Source organism: Trichomycterus rosablanca, chromosome 10, assembly GCF_030014385.1.
Source record: "Trichomycterus rosablanca isolate fTriRos1 chromosome 10, fTriRos1.hap1, whole genome shotgun sequence".
NCBI lineage: Eukaryota > Metazoa > Chordata > Actinopteri > Siluriformes > Trichomycteridae > Trichomycterus > Trichomycterus rosablanca.
In genome coordinates, this window is record NC_085997.1 from 24,374,439 (window position 1) to 24,393,860 (window position 19,422).

The 19,422-nt window shown below is 38.1% G+C and overlaps 2 protein-coding genes and 1 long non-coding RNA gene across 3 annotated transcripts in view; 1 reads left to right on the forward strand and 2 right to left on the reverse strand.

Moving 5' to 3' along the window:
* Window positions 1-11,631: 11,631 nt before the first annotated feature.
* Window positions 11,632-12,813, reverse strand: LOC134321861 (uncharacterized). The gene is made up of 2 exons (XR_010013935.1): window positions 12,610-12,813; window positions 11,632-12,238 (listed from the first exon to the last, which is right to left on the reverse strand). It is a non-coding gene; the product is annotated as an uncharacterized LOC134321861 (long non-coding RNA).
* A 275-nt stretch (window positions 12,814-13,088) lies between these two features.
* On the forward strand, window positions 13,089-15,885 carry armc7 (armadillo repeat containing 7). The gene is made up of 4 exons (XM_063003704.1): window positions 13,089-13,117; window positions 13,569-13,656; window positions 14,987-15,130; window positions 15,262-15,885. The coding sequence occupies exons 2-4, from the start codon at window positions 13,578-13,580 to the stop codon at window positions 15,606-15,608; spliced, it is 570 nt and encodes a 189-aa protein (XP_062859774.1). The 5' UTR covers window positions 13,089-13,117; window positions 13,569-13,577; the 3' UTR covers window positions 15,609-15,885.
* A 523-nt stretch (window positions 15,886-16,408) lies between these two features.
* The window catches only part of acsf2 (acyl-CoA synthetase family member 2), a 31,972-nt gene continuing 28,958 nt past the window's right edge, over window positions 16,409-19,422 (reverse strand). Inside the window, exon 16 of the mRNA XM_063003707.1 lies at window positions 16,409-17,071. Within this exon, the coding sequence (XP_062859777.1) occupies window positions 17,021-17,071 (51 nt within the window). The 3' untranslated portion in view covers window positions 16,409-17,020. The remainder of the gene's footprint in view (window positions 17,072-19,422) is intronic.

Sequence of the window (19,422 nt, forward strand, 5' to 3'; positions counted from 1 at the left end):
TATATGCCACATATCATTTTGAGCAGGATTGCACAATCACAGTGAATGGCACGGCCCTGTGGGTCGGTGTGGTAATTGTGGATGGATACAAGCCCATTGAATCAGCAAGGTTGTGTGCATTTGTTGCACCTGGCTGGGAGATTGCCCCTCTCCCCTCTCTAATTCAGTGCCTCCAGCTGAATCTCCAGCTCATCTCTAATAAACCATCTGCCCTGTCATCTTCCAGCATTCTCTCAACACTACCACAATAGCTCAATACCTCTATAAGTCACATTTACTACACACAGCATGTGGTTTTCACCATGCTCAGACAGACTAATAACATTTATAAATGATTAATACTATTTGATTGCAATGTAGATTTTTGCTGTGGCATACTTACTGTCAAAGCTTTTACTAGATCGTAGATGGTTTGGTCAGACTGCTTATACCAAATACGTATGTAATGTCTGTAATGAGCTTGTAAAAGGAACTTATTTGTTGGCAGTTGTGTTGATTTAAGGGTATTTAACCCCCCGTTATCCCAAATTTTGGCACAGCCATATTTTGACAGCCTCTTATCACCGGACAACTATTAGTCCAGATGGATTACAGTTAGCATGTGCTTTCTCTGGGTCAAATGGATCCAACCTACCAGATCTTATTAGCTGTGGCATATGCAATATATTTGAGCAGGTCAAAATGCTTGGAAGCTTTCCTCCCTACTTTAATCACACAAGCTCATATACGACTGGAATCGACTGGCCCCACATGATTGATAGGAAAAACAGAAATGCCATACCTGGCACCAATCAGATCGTAAGTGACTGCAGGGTCTTTGCAACTACAACAGCCTCCACCCTTTTAGAGTGTGTCTGGGAATTTGTGCCCATTCAGTCAAAAAATATATATTTCTGAAGTCAAGCACTGATGTTGGTTGAGAAATCATGACTCACAATCGTTTCAATTCATCTCATGTACAATTGGGATGAGGTCAGGGTTCCATGCAGGCCAGTGGAGTTCCTCTACATCAAAATGAATACACTATGTCTATATGAACTTCACTTTATGCAGGTCCTTTCCTCAAACTGCTGCCACAAAATTGGAAGCAAAAAATTCTATTAAGGCTTTTTATATTCTATCATTTATATTACCCATCCCAGGAACTGAAAGGTCAGTGAAAACACTGAAAGTATTTTCTGTGTCCGTTAAATAAAGGTTTAAGAAAATGTAACAATTCATATTCTTGTTTCTATTACTTTTTCCGAAATGTCCCAACTTTTTTTTTGAGAAATGAGGTTTGTAATTGCATAACTGTACAAAAAAAATTAAACCACATTAAGACATGTAATACTTAAATAACTGAAGTCCCTTTTTTAATTCAATGCATTTTATTGTTTTTTATGTGTACGCCGACCAGACATAACATCATGACCACTGACAGGTGAAGTGAATAACACTGATTATCTCTTCATCATGGCACCTGTTAGTAGGTGGGATATATTAGGCAGCAAGTGAACATATCCTCAAAGTTGATGTGTTAGAAGCAGGAAAAATGGGCGTAAGGATTTGAGTGAGTTTGACAAGGGCCAAATTGTGATGGCTAGACGACTGAGCACCTCCAAAACTGCAGCTCTTGTGGGGTGTTCCCGGTCTAGGGTGAGGGTAATCTATCAAAAATAGTCCAAGGAAGGATGGCCGGGTGCGTGTGCGTTGCTTACCTTGGGAACACATGGCACCAGGATGCATTATGGGAAGAAGGCAAGCTGGCAGAGGCAGTGAGTTGCTTTGGGCAATGTTCTTGTGGGAAACCTTGGGTCCTGCCATCCATGTGGATGTTACTTTGACACATACCACCTTTCATTGAAACGACTGTGGCCTCTTTCAGCAGGATAATGCACCCTGCCGCAAAGCAAAAATGGTTCAGGAATGGTTTGAGGAGCACAACAACGAGTTTGAGGTGTTGACTTGGCCTACAAATTCCAATCGAGCATCTGTGAGATGTGCTGAACAAACAAGTCCGATCCATGGAGGCCCCACCTCGCAGCTTACAAGACTTAAAGGATCTGCTGCTAACATCTTGGTGCCAGATATCACAGCACACTTTCAGGGGTCTAGTGGAGTCCATGCCTCAATGGGTCAGGGCTGTTTTGGCAGTAAAAGTGGGACCAACATAATATTAGGAAGGTGGTCAGGTAGGATGTTATGCCTGATCAGTGTATATGCAACATACCTGCTAGATAATTGTATGGTAAAGAGTAGGATTTGTAATCAAAATCAAAAGGGTTACCAAAATCTTGGTGTGGGACAGAATATGGTAAGGCAAAGAGCCCAAAGTTTCGAATAGTTCCCTTCAGGGAAGATACCTATCTGAACAATATAAGATTTCATATTTGTGTCCTTTTAATGTAGCAGAGGTTCGTTTTCATGTCGCCACAATTATGTAAATATCTTGAAGCAGAATGCAATAATAAAAGTGTAATTATGTTCTGTTGTTCTCTGAGAACGCTCTGAATATTTAGTTAATAAAATTTTCATGGGTTCATTTGCATTTTGTCATTTGAAGCAAAAAATATTAAATATTTCATTTGTTTTTTAAATGAATGTTTTAGCATATTGTACTTTCCGGTCCAACATAATAAGGATCAACTTTCTCTTACACTGCCAGAGGGGAAGTACTTATTGAGTGCTGCACTCAATACAAACAGTACAATGTGAATTCTAGTAATTAATGTTATACCGTGACACTACCAATGTCTTACAGTATGAGCAAAATATTTAAGATGTACCTAACATACAGTGTATCACAAAAGTGAGTACACCCCTCACATTTCTGCAAATACTTTATTATATCTTTTCATGGGACAACACTTTAGACATGAAACTTGGATATAACTTAGAGTAGTCAGTGTACACCTTGTATAGCAGTGTAGATTTACTGTCTTCTGAAAATAACTCAACACACAGCCATTAATGTCTAAATGGCTGGCAACATAAGTGAGTACACCCCACAGTGAACATGTCCAAATTGTGCCCAGTGTCAATATTTTGTGTGACCACCATTATTATCCAGCACTGCCTTAACCCTCCTGGGCATGGAATTCACCAGAGCTGCACAGGTGCTACTGGAATCCTCTTCCACTCCTCCATGATGACATCACGGAGCTGGTGGATGTTAGACACCTTGAACTCCTCCACCTTCCACTTGAGGATGCGCCACAGGTGCTCAGTTGGGTTTAGTCCATCACCTTTACCTTCAGCTTCCTCAGCAAGGCAGTTGTCATCTTGGAGGTTGTGTTTGGGGTCGTTATCCTGTTGGAAAACTGCCATGAGGCCCAGTTTTCGAAGGGAGGGAATCATGCTCTGTTTCAGAATGTCACAGTACATGTTGGAATTCATGTTTCCCTCAATGAACTGCAGCTCCCCAGTGCCAGCAACACTCATGCAGCCCAAGACCATGATGCTACCACCACCATGCTTGACTGTAGGCAAGATACAGTTGTCTTGGTACTTCTCACCAGGGTGCCGCCACACATGCTGGACACCATCTGAGCCAAACAAGTTTATCTTGGTCTCGTCAGACCACAGGGCATTCCAGTAATCCATGTTCTTGGACTGCTTGTCTTCAGCAAACTGTTTGCGGGCTTTCTTGTGCGTCAGCTTCCTTCTGGGATGACGACCATGCAGACCGAGTTGATGCAGTGTGCGGCGTATGGTCTGAGCACTGACAGGCTGACCTCCCACGTCTTCAACCTCTGCAGCAATGCTGGCAGCACTCATGTGTCTATTTTTTAAAGCCAACCTCTGGATATGACGCCAAACACGTGGACTCAACTTCTTTGGTCGACCCTGGCGAAGCCTGTTCCGAGTGGAACCTGTCCTGGAAAACCGCTGTATGACCTTGGCCACCATGCTGTAGCTCAGTTTCAGGGTGTTAGCAATCTTCTTATAGCCCAGGCCATCTTTGTGGAGAGCAACAATTCTATTTCTCACATCCTCAGACAGTTCTTTGCCATGAGGTGCCATGTTGAATATCCAGTGGCCAGTATGAGAGAATTGTACCCAAAACACCAAATTTAACAGCCCTGCTCCCCATTTACACCTGGGACCTTGACACATGACACCAGGGAGGGACAACGACACATTTGGGCACAATTTGGACATGTTCACTGTGGGGTGTACTCACTTATGTTGCCAGCTATTTAGACATTAATGGCTGTGTGTTGAGTTATTTTCAGAAGACAGTAAATCTACACTGCTATACAAGCTGTACACTGACTACTCTAAGTTATTTCCAAGTTTCATGTCTATAGTGTTGTCCCATGAAAAGATATAATGAAATATTTGCAGAAATGTGAGGGGTGTACTCACTTTTGTGATACACTGTATATGATATAAAGCCCAGTCTGAATAATAACAGGTGGTCCAAAAATGTTAAATGTAAAAGTAGTGTTAAATGTACAGTGGATATTAAACGTTTATATACCCCTGTTACAATGCCATGTTTCTTTGATGTAAATAGTTTCAGATTTTTTTCCACCTTTAATGTGACCTATAATTTGCACAATTCAGTTGAAAAACATTCTGAAATCTGTGGGTGGGTAAATAAAAATAAAAAATGTACAATACCGTGGTCGTATAAATATACACACCTTTAAACTAACACTTTGTTGAAGCACCTTTTGATTTTATGACAGCATATCTTCAATCATTCAGCCAAATTTGGCTGATATTTAGAACTGTTCATAATTCCCTCCACCTTGACTAAAGCCCCAGTTTCAGCTGAAGAAAAACAGCTCCAAAGCACAATGCTGCCACCACCATGCTTCACTGCAAGTATGGTGTTCTTTTAGTGATGTGCAGTGTTGTTTTTGTGCCAAACTTTTTGGAATTATGACCAAAAAAGTTCAACCTTGGTATCGTCAGACCATAACACACTTTCCCACATGCTTTTGCAAAATGTAGCCTGGTTTGGATATTTTTCTTTGTTAGAAAAGACCCACAGCTTAAACATATGAAAAATATGGGAGATTGTTGTCACATGTAGTACATAACTAGTACTTGCCAGAAATTCCTGCAGTTCCTTTAAATGTTGCTGTAGACCTCTTGGTAGCCTCCCGGACCAGTTTTCTTCTTGTCTTTTCATCAGTTCTACAGCAATGTCTAGTTTTTTATAAGATTATTAGATGTACACATACTTTTGGTCATATAGCGAATGTATACTAGTGTAGAGGACAATTCTGTTTTTGTTTTGTTAGCACAGTGTAGTTTTTTGGGTAATTGGGGTCAAAGGGCAGGTTTGAAAACAACTGAGCGCCTTGCTCAGGGACCCATCAGTGGCAGATTGGTAGAGCTGAATCCTTAATTTTCTGATCTAAAACTACCTGTTTCGAATTTACCCTTACAACATTCAATCACTAGTATAAGATTAAACAATGTTTAGTAATTGTTGTGTTGGGTAAAATTACCTAACAGTTTAAAATTCATCCGTTCTCATGAAAACTGAAAACTCTGGGAAAGTCTCCCTTTGGTGGAACCAGGGGTGGAGGAGTAGGGCAAGAGGGGAATAGTAGAATGTGGTGAACTTTAGTTGGATGACATTTAAACTTTACCAAATGTATGGGGAAAACGAAAATGTTTAAATAACACTGCTTTAAAGGGGCAAATTAATTCCATTAAGAATAGTCTAGTGCCCCCTGGAGGACCTAAAGTAAATCTGACAGTATCGTTGATGTTATATTATAATACCACAAACCCCCAGGAGTTTGCAACTTTCCTCCCTCACTTCTGAACTAAGACTTTATTAGTATCATGCATTAATGCCCATGCACATGCTATAAGGCTGCTTTTGGCCACTGTTCCAGCTCAGTGTATCCCAGCTAACAAAAAGGTTTAAACTGTAAACATTTTACATACATTTAGGATTTGCAAAACCAATGCTTAGAACACTACGATTTTGAATGTGTCTAAAACCAACAATACAATACATACATCATTTGTACTCTTGCCTTTGAACCGACATTACTTGTGAAAGTAAGTTAAATCTTAAAACTAGAAAATAAATTACACATAAATAATAAATTAGCCCCTAAACTTTTTACCTCACATAAATATGTCACAACCTCCGATTTATAATAGTAAAGATTTAAATATTTATATCAGATTTTCTTCACAAACTCCAAAAATACTATTACTTTTTTTTTTTTTTTTTTTTTTTTTTATGCATTTTCTCCCCTTTTTTCTCCTGATTTAGCGTGGGGATCCATGATTGCATTTGAGGAGGGTATGTTGTTGCTCACGCCTCCTCCGACACATGCACAGTCCTAGCGGACCCCTTCTTTTCACCCATGATTTCTGCACAGGTGCCTCTATCTGCTAACCAGGGTTTGAAGACCCCACCCACTTAGTCCAGTCATCCCACACAGCAGACACGGTGGACAACTATTGTCTGCTGCAGGCACTGCCAAACCAGGGTGTTCAGAATCTCGGCACTGGTGTGCTAGTGGAATATTGCGCTGCACCACCTGGGTGCTCTATTAATTTTTTTTTACTGAAATGTAACAATTTGTTAGTTTTACTGTCTTGTTAAGTACTTGTTTGATGCATCTTTGACAGCAAGAAGTCTTTTTGGATATGTAAAAATTGTTTTGGCAGGTTAGTTGGAAATGGAAAATGGGTTTACAACTCTGGGGTCTTGCTGGTCTCAAGGTCATGCTTGAGATTTAGAAATTTTCTTTATTTTTAGCTACTCCAATGTTGCTTTAATAGAGTTGTTTTTAAGTCAATAGGCTTAAAAACGCCTCCAGTTTTAGCTTTCCTTCAAAAATAAGTTTTGCATTTGTAATGTGGACAGGCTCAATTATACTGATAGACCTTACAAAGAAATGGGCTATTCATCCTTGTGAAGCTGGAAACAGCTTATCTCCACATATCTTTTACTAGTTAACTATCAACAAGTTAAAGTGTTACCTAAGATCAACATTACTCCTACTACTATAAAGAAATAAGGACATACTCTTGTGTTACTGCAACAGACTTACAAGATGACCTGATGAAGGCTGGGACAAATGACAACCATAGGAAAATCACTTTGCATGCAAGGACTTCATGGCTCAACTCCACAATGCACTCCACTCTTGGCCAAGAAGCACAGAAATTGTAGACTGGAATATGGCAGAAAGAATTTGAATAGATCTGCAGAGGTCTGGTACACAGTTCTATGGAGTGACCAATCCAAACTGGAACCGTTTGGCCATATATATCAGCATTTTTGTCTGGTGAAAGAAAGGCGAGGCATATGACATCACCACAATACCTTTTAAGGTGAAGGAGTTGAATTTTTCAGATTGCATCTGTGTAAATATAAACACCATAATAAGGATAACAAATCAGCTTGATTTATTATGTGCATTGTATATAAATAGCCAGCAATGTTATGGAGGATCTTTCTCTTTGGTAGAGAATATTAATTATACAAATTAAAAGGCATAATCACTCTAAGGTCAACCTTAGAAGAAGAAAAGTGTCTGGGTAATTAATCTTTTTGCTCCTGCAGCTGTACTCATTCCCCTGGCTGTTGACTCATTTTGATCTGTGTACTGGTGTCTAAATGGAATGGAAGCTCTGAGGAGAGACACTGTTCTGTCCACTAAAGTGTCTATCATACAGGGGCTTCATGAAAGATCCTCCCTACTTAAGTCTCATCACTGTCACTCAAACCATTTCCACCGAGTAAGACAGGCCAACAGGGCTCTATTAAACTGGCATGAAAATGAAAAGTGTAGGCACATGTTGAGAAACTGAATTGACAAAGCGTCTGTCTTTACAGATTGAGTGATGGGCTGTCAGAGTGCCAAGGTAGGTCAAAGGCAAACACCATTCACCAACTATGCTGGACGCAAAATAGACTTCTTGGTTTGGTTGCAATTTTGCAACCAATCACCTTCTTACCTCATTATTGACTTTTACACCGAAACGCATAACAGAAAAATACTTGGAGTGCATTATAAGGCAGCAGTCCGTTATAAAACATCACGCCTTCACTCACTCAACACACAAAAATTAGGAAACACAGGCATTTTTTTTTAGTATTTGATTTTTTATTTTTAATATTTGATTTTGGAATTTTTATCTCTATTTTTTAGAATGACATTAAACATAACTATGTCATTATTGCAGTTGTAGCCTAGTGGTTAAGGTACTGGTTCAGTAATCAGAAGGTTGCCACTGTTGGGCCCTTGAGCAAGGCCCTTAACCCTCAATTGCTCAGACTGTATACTGTCACAGTACTGTAAGTCGCTTTGGATAAAAGCGTCTGCTGAAAATGTAAATTATTGAGTTTTACCAACTGCACAACAGCTACCAATATAAAAGAGCTAAAATGATGTCACTAAGCAAAAATGCTATGCTAAGAAACGTGTTCATCCTCAAGACACTTGTAGACTTACAAATTACTTATTTAATTTATATAATGACACACAACATTCCATACACTGGTCTTTGACACTCACTATCCATTTATATATTTTCTATATTGCACATGTTAATTTTTACAGGTATGAATGTGTGTGAGAGAGAGTTGTGATAAGATGTGTGTGTGATAAGATGATTTTGTTGTGTTTTCGTGCACTGTGAGCTTCCGTGTAACCTAAGTCAAATTCCTTGTATGTGTGAGCATACTTGGCCAATAAAGTCAGATTCTGATTCTGAGCCTTGAATTTATTAAGTAACATCCATAAAGAACCTCAGATACCACACTCTCTGGACCGTCCCTTTTTATTTTGGAGAAAACATTGCAGATTTTCCTTTTTTATGCCACTCAGTAGTCCAATCTCTTGGACTTAATCTAATCTCTTGACTAATCTAGACTAATAACTGATTAAGCTTTTGGAAAAAGTATCATATGTGTATTAAATTGTGGTATTCAGTAGTTTCCAGACAAGTAGTTTTCTCACTGATGAAGATTAATATACCGGAATTCATTGTTCAGTGTCATTAGCGGTACAGAGGTACAAAAGTAGTTGCCACACATCTTATGTTTAGTTGTAGTTCATTTTCTTCTGGATCTGGGAAGTGTGATATGATATGACCCTGTTTTTATTATAAAAACATATTCTCTTACATCTAATACAATGTGTCCATCATGAGTATTGTCCTACTACAAAAACTGTCAGTTTCTACAGACTTGTTTTATATTCATCAATAGTACAAAGCAGGTAGAGACATAATGTGGCATCTGAAAGATGCCACCAAAGACATTTAATAAACTTAAGACTCTATATATACTATATAACCGTGGAAGAGATATTACCGTAATGAGAATATGTTAAAGGACATGTTACTATCAATGACTGTCAGACAGGGTCAAATGCAAATGGCATTCAATAACAGAGCTGGCAATTTATTCTGCTGTACTGGTCTGTGTAAACCTTATGTTTTTACATTTAGTGTGAGAAAGCTCTACACAATGTTATTTATTTAAATACATAAAACTGGTTTGAAATGATAGCTGGAATTAAAGTAAAATGATAGCACAGTGTTTCTTTTACTTTTTTTTTTACAAAGAAACTAATGCTCAATTCTAAAAAGTGAAAAGAGCTTGACAATGTGTAATGTGTGTGTGTGTGTGTCTATAATATCTGCTGCTTTATTAATATGTATAATAATAATAATAACACATTTAATTTGTAACACACTTTACATTTGGTACAAATCTATTGTATACAGTGTATCACAAAAGTGAGTACACCCCTCACATTTCTGCAGATATTTAAGTATATCTTTTCATGGGACAACACTGACAAAATGACACTTTGACACAATGAAAAGTAGTCTGTGTGCAGCTTATATAACAGTGTAAATTTATTCTTCCCTCAAAATAACTCAATATACAGCCATTAATGTCTAAACCACTGGCAACAAAAGTGAGTACACCCCTAAGAGACTACACCCCTAAATGTCCAAATTGAGCACTGCTTGTCATTTTCCCTCCAAAATGTCATGTGATTTGTTAGTGTTACTAGGTCTCAGGTGTGCATAGGGAGCAGGTGTGTTCAATTTAGTAGTACAGCTCTCACACTCTCTCATACTGGTCACTGAAAGTTCCAACTTGGCACCTCATGGCAAAGAACTCTCTGAGGATCTTAAAAGACGAATTGTTGCGCTACATGAAGATGGCCAAGGCTACAAGAAGATTGCCAACACCCTGAAACTGAGCTGCAGCACAGTGGCCAAGATCATCCAGCGTTTTAAAAGAGCAGGGTCCACTCAGAACAGACCTCGCGTTGGTCGTCCAAAGAAGCTGAGTGCACGTGCTCAGCGTCACATCCAACTGCTGTCTTTGAAAGATAGGCGCAGGAGTGCTGTCAGCATTGCTGCAGAGATTGAAAAGGTTGGGGGTCAGCCTGTCAGTGCTCAGACCATACGCCGCACACTACATCAAATTGGTCTGCATGGCTGTCACCCCAGAAGGAAGCCTCTTCTGAAGTCTCTACACAAGAAAGCCCACAAACAGTTTGCTGAAGACATGTCAACAAAGGACATGGATTACTGGAACCATGTCCTATGGTCTGATGAGACCAAGATTAATTTGTTTGGTTCAGATGGTCTCAAGCATGTGTGGCGGCAATCAGGTGAGGAGTACAAAGATAAGTGTGTCATGCCTACAGTCAAGCATGGTGGTGGGAATGCCATGGTCTGGGGCTGCATGGGTGCAGCAGGTGTTGGGGAGTTACATTTCATTGAGGGACACATGAACTCCAATATGTACTGTGAAATACTGAAGCAGAGCATGATCCCCTCTCTCCGGAAACTGGGTCGCAGGGCAGTGTTCCAGCATGATAATGACCCCAAACACACCTCTAAGACGACCACTGCTTTATTGAAGAGGCTGAGGGTAAAGGTGATGGACTGGCCAAGCATGTCTCCAGACCTAAACCCAATAGAACATCTTTGGGGCATCCTCAAGCGGAAGGTGGAGGAGTGCAAAGTCTCAAATATCCGCCAGCTCCGTGATGTCGTCATGGAGGAGTGGAAAAGCATTCCAGTGGCAACCTGTGAAGCTCTGGTAAACTCCATGCCCAGGAGAGTTAAGGCAGTTCTGGGAAATAATGGTGGCCACACAAAATATTGACACTTCAGGAACTTTCACTAAGGGGTGTACTCACTTTTGTTGCCGGTGGTTTAGACATTAATGGCTGTATATTGAGTTATTTTGAGGGAAGAATAAATTGACACTGTTATATAAGCTGCACACAGACTACTTTTCATTGTGTCAAAGTGTCATTTTGTCAGTGTTGTCCCATGAAAAGATATACTTAAATATCTGCAGAAATGTGAGGGGTGTACTCACTTTTGTGATACACTGTATATTCATTTTTGAGGATGTAACAATTCAGTACTGAGAATGATATCAGAACGTCACTATTAGATCTTTAGTGAATTATGATTGACTAACTACTGATTTACTATTTAATCTCCTCGGTGTCACTGGCATGTATGTCAACGAAAAAAAGTAAAATCAGAATATCCATTTCCCTGTTTATATTTTTGTATGCATGCATTCAAATTATTACTGCCAACCTTATAATCATGATACATTTCATGACTGTTTTATATTTAAAAATTAGCTTTTATAATCAAAATATACTCTGACACAAATATTTGTTTTTTATTTACTGAGCAATGGTTACTGTGACAAGAAAATCATATTTACACTCTTATACACACTTCTTAAATTTTAAAAATTACAATCCAACATTCTCCTGTGTTTAGAAAAAACACAGTAACACTTTTCTCTTATTGGTAAGCTCCATTTGGCATATTTATATCGAGAACTTCAATCGACCGGTGGCGGAGTGTGTTTTTGATAGGCAGGTGATTGAAGATGTCCACACACCAGTGAATACATTTAAATGCACAAAAACTTAGGTGTCCTTTAGACTTCAGCTGCAAGGGTACTTTCCTTTTACCACGTGTAAGGCAGATTTTGCTCATTAAACAACAGTTCTCAGAAGAGGAGAATACATATGATGCTAGAGGCTTTGGTCTGGCTGAGACAATGCTTCCTCCAGCTTCCAAAACAGGTGAGCTGATATGCTTTTACATCAAAGGTGTCTGACAATCTCACCTGTCTCCACTTTTCTTCTCTGCCAGCTCTTCCATTTGTTTCTGTCTCCTTTCTAACACCTCTAAGCGCTTGGCATTATTACGAACTCGTTCCTGGGTTCGAATCTCTTCCACGTCTTCAAAGAACAGGTGCCTTCAGAAACAAAATCAGTAACACAGTGTTTCGAAGTAGAACTTCTAAATATAAATAAAAAGTCTAAAACTTTACTACAGGCATGTTAGTATCAGAATACAGTAATAGGAATAGGAAAATAGGAATTTTTAAGTATTATATTATTATTGACATATCGTCCACTTATAATTAATACACTTCGACATGTGTGACCTTGCAACTCAAGTTCTGCCACCACTGCCAAATTTTCCATTACAATAATTTAAATTATCACTTGAATTAAAAACAAGGCACTTATACAGCAAATGACATTTGATTAATATTTCTGTTTAACAGCACATACGTTTAAGAGTGTACAAGGATTTACAGAGCTCGTGAACGCAGCATGTTACCTATTGAAGAAAGCTGTCGCCAGTCCTGCGATCAGTGTACCAAAGAGAAGCGGTTTTGTTAGGCGTTTTTTGGTTGATAATTTGTGCTGTTTCATGGTGCAATATTGATTTCAAATTATTGAAGCAGAAACTCAAGAAAAAGGGGCTTTTCGGTAAGTGTCTTTGCATGCACAGCTTCTACTCTTTGACCTCCAGTCACGTACGCACTTCTTCCGGGGAACACTTTCAGCTTCACATTACCGCCTGTGCTCTTAACTATTATTGCTTGGTTTAATTTTTTTGTTTTTTCAGAAAACATACAGTATTTTAACGGCAACTCGATCATAAAATGTTGAGTTAAATAATTTAGAAAATTACAGACGTACTTCTTAAAATGCATGAGTAGTTCAGGAAGGATCGGGCTGTGTCCTGAATAGCACTGTGTTCCCTACAAACTACAAAATTAATTGAGATATCCTGTTTACCCAAGGCTGCATCTTTGTAAAACTGATTTATTGCAGAATATAAGGTGTGCAGTGACTGCAAATAATTTGTAGATTATTTTTATACATGATCTTTACAAAACAAATATTCCATTCCTAGTGCGCTATGTAGTTATTAGAGTTTGATTTAGGACGTTAAAATGTGCATCATATTAACATGTTCGCTATAGGAAAATGTACTGCTGTTAAAATGGTTCAATCAGAGAAAAAACAAACGATTATTTAATAAACTATTATCTATTACTTAGTAAATATTACCTATATTAAGTGCACACATTTATTCTGAAGGTAACAATAAAATCACACTGAAGTTTTAAAGTTATTTAAAAGATGCTGGCCCACATAAACTAGGCTAGATTGAATGTACCTTTAAAACAGTTTATGAAACACTGGTCAAAAAATTAATAATACTAGATTCATACTTAATAGATCTGATCTATATAATCAATGCAATTCCTTTTGTTTACAAATTTCCAGATAGCAGAAATGGATCGATTTTGCTCATCAGACAAGTTTGAATATTTGCAGGGGCTGGTAACTGAGTTTCAGGACACTGACAGTGAAGGTATCATCAGTTTACCACAAAAAATTACTTTTATATGCATGAATGGTTACTTTTTTGTTGTTGAAATGTTAATTTGTAAACTAGTTTGTGTTTGTTTTAATAATATGGTTTTATAGTTCTAAAAGCCTTAGTAAGGTACTTGGGTCATGGATCAATCAAATACTCTAGCCTGCCACCACCAAATCTTGACTCTTGGGTTCATGCTTAACAGATATAATTAGCCATGTCAGTGAAAGAAAAGGTAAAGCCCTTTTTTTTACTGCAACTGTGACTTTGTCCAAACTTTGGCACAAGTAGGTGAAGAGTACTTAGAATGCAGTGTGATCCTTCATACATGCTGAGGCTTGCTGTGAGAATGCACCTCTGGCTAGTGTTAAGATGCTGCTAATGGCTTCACATGTCAGCATCACCTAAGTGCACATAAAAATTTAGAATATCCAAATTGGAATAGTGCAAAAAGTGCTTGCATGATGTATGTAATGGACTGCATTATACAAACCCCATTTCCAGAAAAGTTGGGACTTCTTTTAAAAATGCAATAAAAACAAATATCAACGATATGTTGATTGTCTTCATTTAACTGACAAACAGTAAAAAAGAAATGTTTTCATTGACCCACTTCATTGTAATTTGTAAATATAAACAAATCCAAAAAAGTTGGGACGGGTTGGGGTGTTGGGTTCTCTGTGCCAAAGCTTGAGTGCAAAAGCCAACAATCTGTCATGGTATTGGCTGCATGAGTATCCACAACATGGGTAGCTTGCATAGATGTGAGGAGATGCAGAGACATATACTGGTATTTTAGACAGACCTATGCTCCAATGATTATTTCAGCAAAACAATTCCAGGCCTTATTCTGCCTGTACTACAACAGCTTGGCTTCATAAACACTGGCTGTGTGAGCTTGACAATCAGTCTCCTATTAAAAATGTATGCCATATCACAACAAAGAGAATCAGACAATGGCAGCCACAAACGTTTGTCCAGTGGATGTCTTGTACAAAGCAAAAAAAGGTGACGTAACACGGTGGTAAACATGCTTCCGTCAAATTCTCCATTTTGGTCAGTAAAAACATGAGTAATCTTTTCTTTGTACATTTGTATATTAAATAAAGGTTCAATGGAATTAACAAATCGGATTATTTTGACTGCATTTTACAAACTGTCCCAACATTTTCTGGAAGTGGGGTTTGTACAAATGCAGCCAACCTTAAAATGACATAACCCTAGAAAATTAATGTAATGTTTAGTGAGGATATAGAAACAGGGCAGATACATTTTTCTTATGAACTGTAATAACATCTCTACCTCTTTTATACATTCTGTTAAGATGCTAAAGAGCAAGTTTTGGCCAACCTGGCCAATTTTGCCTATGATCCACGTAACATGGAGGTGCTGCAGATGCTACAGGTCACCGAACTCTTCTTGGACATGCTGACAGAAGAAAATGAGAACTTTGTGGAGTTTGGAATTGGTTAGTAAAAGAAAATGTCTACAAAATGTTAAGTCGATCCAGGCACGCATGTGATTTTACTTGTGATAAACTACCAGCATTGGATCTCTGCCTTACTCATTTTGTCTTATACTGTGTTTGTGTGCCTTCAGGTGGCCTGTGTAACCTCAGCATGTACCATGAGTGTCGCGATCAGATTTTACAAAGTGAAGGTATTCCCTTAGTGATGGGCTGTTTGTCAAGTCACAGAGATGAAACCATTCTCTCGGCCATCACAACCCTGATGAATCTTACCACGGCAACCTCACGCTCTCAGACCACAGACAGTGCAGTAGTGCAATGCATGTTGCGCTTCTCACATTCACAGAATCCTCGCCTCAGTAACCTGGCTTCGGTTTTCCTACAGGACTACTGCACTCAGGATCAGATCGATAAAGCCAATGAACTGATGCAAGGACACAGTCAGTCTGTAGTTGGAATTCCTCTGCCAAAAGATTAGAAACATTTACTTCAGAACTGGAACGGTCTGCAATGAACTTTGAACTTTATAAAGATGGACAATAAGCTCTTGGTCAACAGTCTTAAGGCTTGAACGCTTATACATCACAATTTAGTACTTGGAGAGAAAACTGGTACAAGATTGCTCAAAATATTTGTTTTGTGCTATAAGATCCTATCTTATTCACACACACACACACACTATGGATGGATGAATTGATGGGTTGATTTTGATGTGACGATCACTTTTATTAATGAAATTTTTAATAAATTATTGCTATGGAATTTTACTTTGAGTAAGAAATTTAAGTATGATTTGGATTGCAAAGCTTCCAACCACTTTTGTTTTTAAATTCAAACAAGTCCATCTGCCATTAAAATCATGGTATGATTAAAGTCACTGAGCACATCTTTTCTCTCGTTATGATGTTTGATGTGGACATACCATAACAAACCCTTGACCATGTTGTGTTTCATCGTATGCACTGGCCTGCTGTTAGTTAATTGGCTAATTAACAATTGCACAGTTGCAACTGCCATAATTTTTCCCACAAAAGTATGTAGAGTCCACTTCACAATGTCTCCCTTTTCAGCAGACACATGGGATGAAGACTGAAATAGTTCTAAACTACAAATATAACCATAAAATATATGGCCATTGTGGAAAAAAAAAAAAACTGTAAAAGAACTGTAAGACATCCCAAATAAGGTTTCAGTCAAAACAGTCATAAAAATAGCTCCATAAATAGGCATGCTAAACACAGAAATCAACAAATCAGAAACGTGTTTTGGTAAATCTCTGTTTAAAATCAAATTTTAATATTTATAAAATAATTAATATTCATATTTTCACCATACTGTAAATGAAGGATAATATTTATGATGTACAGTAAGAACCCAAATGTACTAAAAAGTTTAGAGCAGCTTTCTTTAGCATACAGAATTTTCATTCCATTATACACAACTGACAGTTAAACACCATCACATATACTAAATAAAAACATGTATAAAACTTTGAGGCAAGGTTTGTTTTTCCTGAACTCTGCAGACATGGAGCAAATCAGATCACAGGAAAACACAACTGGCAACATCAATCCATGTCAAAAATGCCTGAAATATTTGAACATTATATACAGATAACATTGTAACAAATGTTAGTCAGTTATAGTTACAATAAAGGCGGTTGTAGCCTAGCGGTAAAGGCACTGGACTTGTAATCTGAGGATCCCTGGTTCAAGCCGCACCACTGTTGGGCCCTTGAGTAAGGCCCTTAACCCGCAATTGCTTAAAATTGTATTTGTGACGATACTGTTTTTTTTATAAAAGTGTCTCCTAAATGCCATAAATGTAGGTGGCACATTGTATTTTAACCTTTGGCTTTTCAATTGTTAAAAAACACCAAGTCACTTCTATTTACAGTCCCAGCTGCTTTTCTGTCTGCTCTCGCAGTTTGTTCTTCTGGATCTGAAAAAGGTGAAGGAAAGTAATTTATTCAGTGCTATTTTAGATTCCGACTATTCACACAAAACCACAAAGCAGGAGTCATGCAAAAACGGCTGCCCCAAAATACTGAAACCACTGCTGTGGATTTTCTGCAGACAGGGAAATTGCTTACATTTCTCCAGTCTAGAGATCGATGTGATTAGACCTAAATAAACACCACTCTTACATTTTTTACATTTTTTTCCAAAGTAGCTACAGAGAGAAATAAAAAGGTGGTCACCACAAGGAATTTCTCCAGGTACTTACACAGATGGAATGGAATTAATCTTGTGGAAACAGCAACATAAAGTCCTGGGTGTTCTAAGAATGCAAATTTTGCCAAATTCTTTTAACCAATACCCAGCAGTCTTTAATCAACAATTAACCATTGATAAGCTTATAACAACCCTTTTAAAATATTATACACACAATCGAGTTTAATGTCAACTTCATGCACTACAGAATGAACACTACATTCATATAGTAAACGTGATGATAACGTGAATACAATAAATGGCCAAATATGTGTGGATTAATTATTCACACCCATTGCCCAGATATACAGTGGTGTTCAAAAAAATAGCAGTCCAACACCATTAACCTGATAAATCACTGTTTTTAGTAGAAGTGATATTTCTACATGGCAAAAAATTTACTTGAAAGTGTAGTAGAGTAATGAAAACAAAACAAACCCAACAATTAGGACATGCATGCCACTCATTCTGAGTAATCGAAGCATTGATTGAAAGGGGGTTGTTCAAAATAATAGCAGTGAGGAGTTCAATTGGTGAAGTCATTCATTCTGCAGAAGAACGGGTGTCAGTTTTGGCCCTTATTTAATGTAGGAGGGTGGCAAATGTTGCATAGGATGGTCATAGCGCATTTCCTTTTGAAATACTGGGTAAAATGAGTTGTTCCAGACATTGTTCTGATGAACAACGTACTTTGATTAAAAAGTTGATTGTAGAGGGGAAAAACATACAGAGAAGTGCAGCAAATTATAGGCTGCTCAGCTAAAAGGATCTCAAATGCTTTGAAGTGACAACCAAAACCTGAAAGATGCAGAAGGAAGCGTGGAACTACTGTTCGAATGCATCGAAGAATAGCCAAAATGGCAAAGGCTCAGCCAATGATCACCTCCAGAAAGATCAAGGAACATCTGGAGTTACCAGTAAGTACAGAAGATGATTAAGTAAAGCCAATTTACCAGCAAGAACTCCTTGCAAAGTTCCGTTGTTAAGAAACAGACGTGTCCTGAATGGGTTAACATCTGCCAAGGAACACATTAACTGGTCCAAAGAGAAATGGCTCAACATTTGTGGACTGAAAGCAAAATTGTTCTTTTTGGGTCTAGTGGCCATAGACAGTATGTCAGACGACCCCTGAGCACTGAATTCAAGCCAAAGTTCACTGTGAAGACAGTAAAGCATGGTGGTACAAAAAGATGATATGGGGATGTTTTTCATACCATGGTGTTACGCCTATTTATCACATACGAGGGATCATGGATCAGTTTAAATATATCAGAATACTTGAGGAGATCATGTTGCCCTATGTCGAAGAAGAAATGTCCTTAAAATGAGTGACAATGACCCAAAACATCTTGGTTACAGACAAACAAGATTGAGGTAATAAGAGTGGCCAGCCCAATTCCCTGACCTCAATCCCATAGAGAACTTGTGGGCTGACATCTGAAGCGCGTTTTTTGAGGCAAAACCCAAAATTGCAGAAGAACTGTGGAATGTAGTGTAATCATCCTGGACTGGAATACCTGTTCAGAGGTGCCAGAAGTTGGTCGACTCCATGCAACACAGATCTCGGAAACAACTTAGTTCAGTAATTCAAACTAAAGTGAAACCTCAAACATTTTTTCATGTTATAGATACATTTTTTGAGTTTTTAAAGAAAAATGCTGGCACTGCTATTATTTTGAACAGCCTAAAATTCATTTTTCTTACATTTTCTGTAAAGGATTAACACAAACTGGCAAAATTTTGTTAATGTTTTGATTTAGAATTGAAAGTGTAGTATTTTCAGTGCATTTGCATTTATGGAAATAAAAGTTATTATAATGATTTTGTGCTTCATTTGCTTTTTTAAAAATCACTGCTATTTTTTTGAACACCACTGTATATAAATTATATAAAATGAATTATACGCTGCCAACTTTATGGCTACAGTTTGGGGAAATGTATCTGATCAAATGGATTCATGTTGGTAAACTGGTGCATGCATGTTAAGGGTGTTGACTTTTTGTAACCATAATCATAACTAGAATAATTACATTTTTTATTTTCATGTTTTATAACCGCAGTATTCAGGTCAGGGTCGAG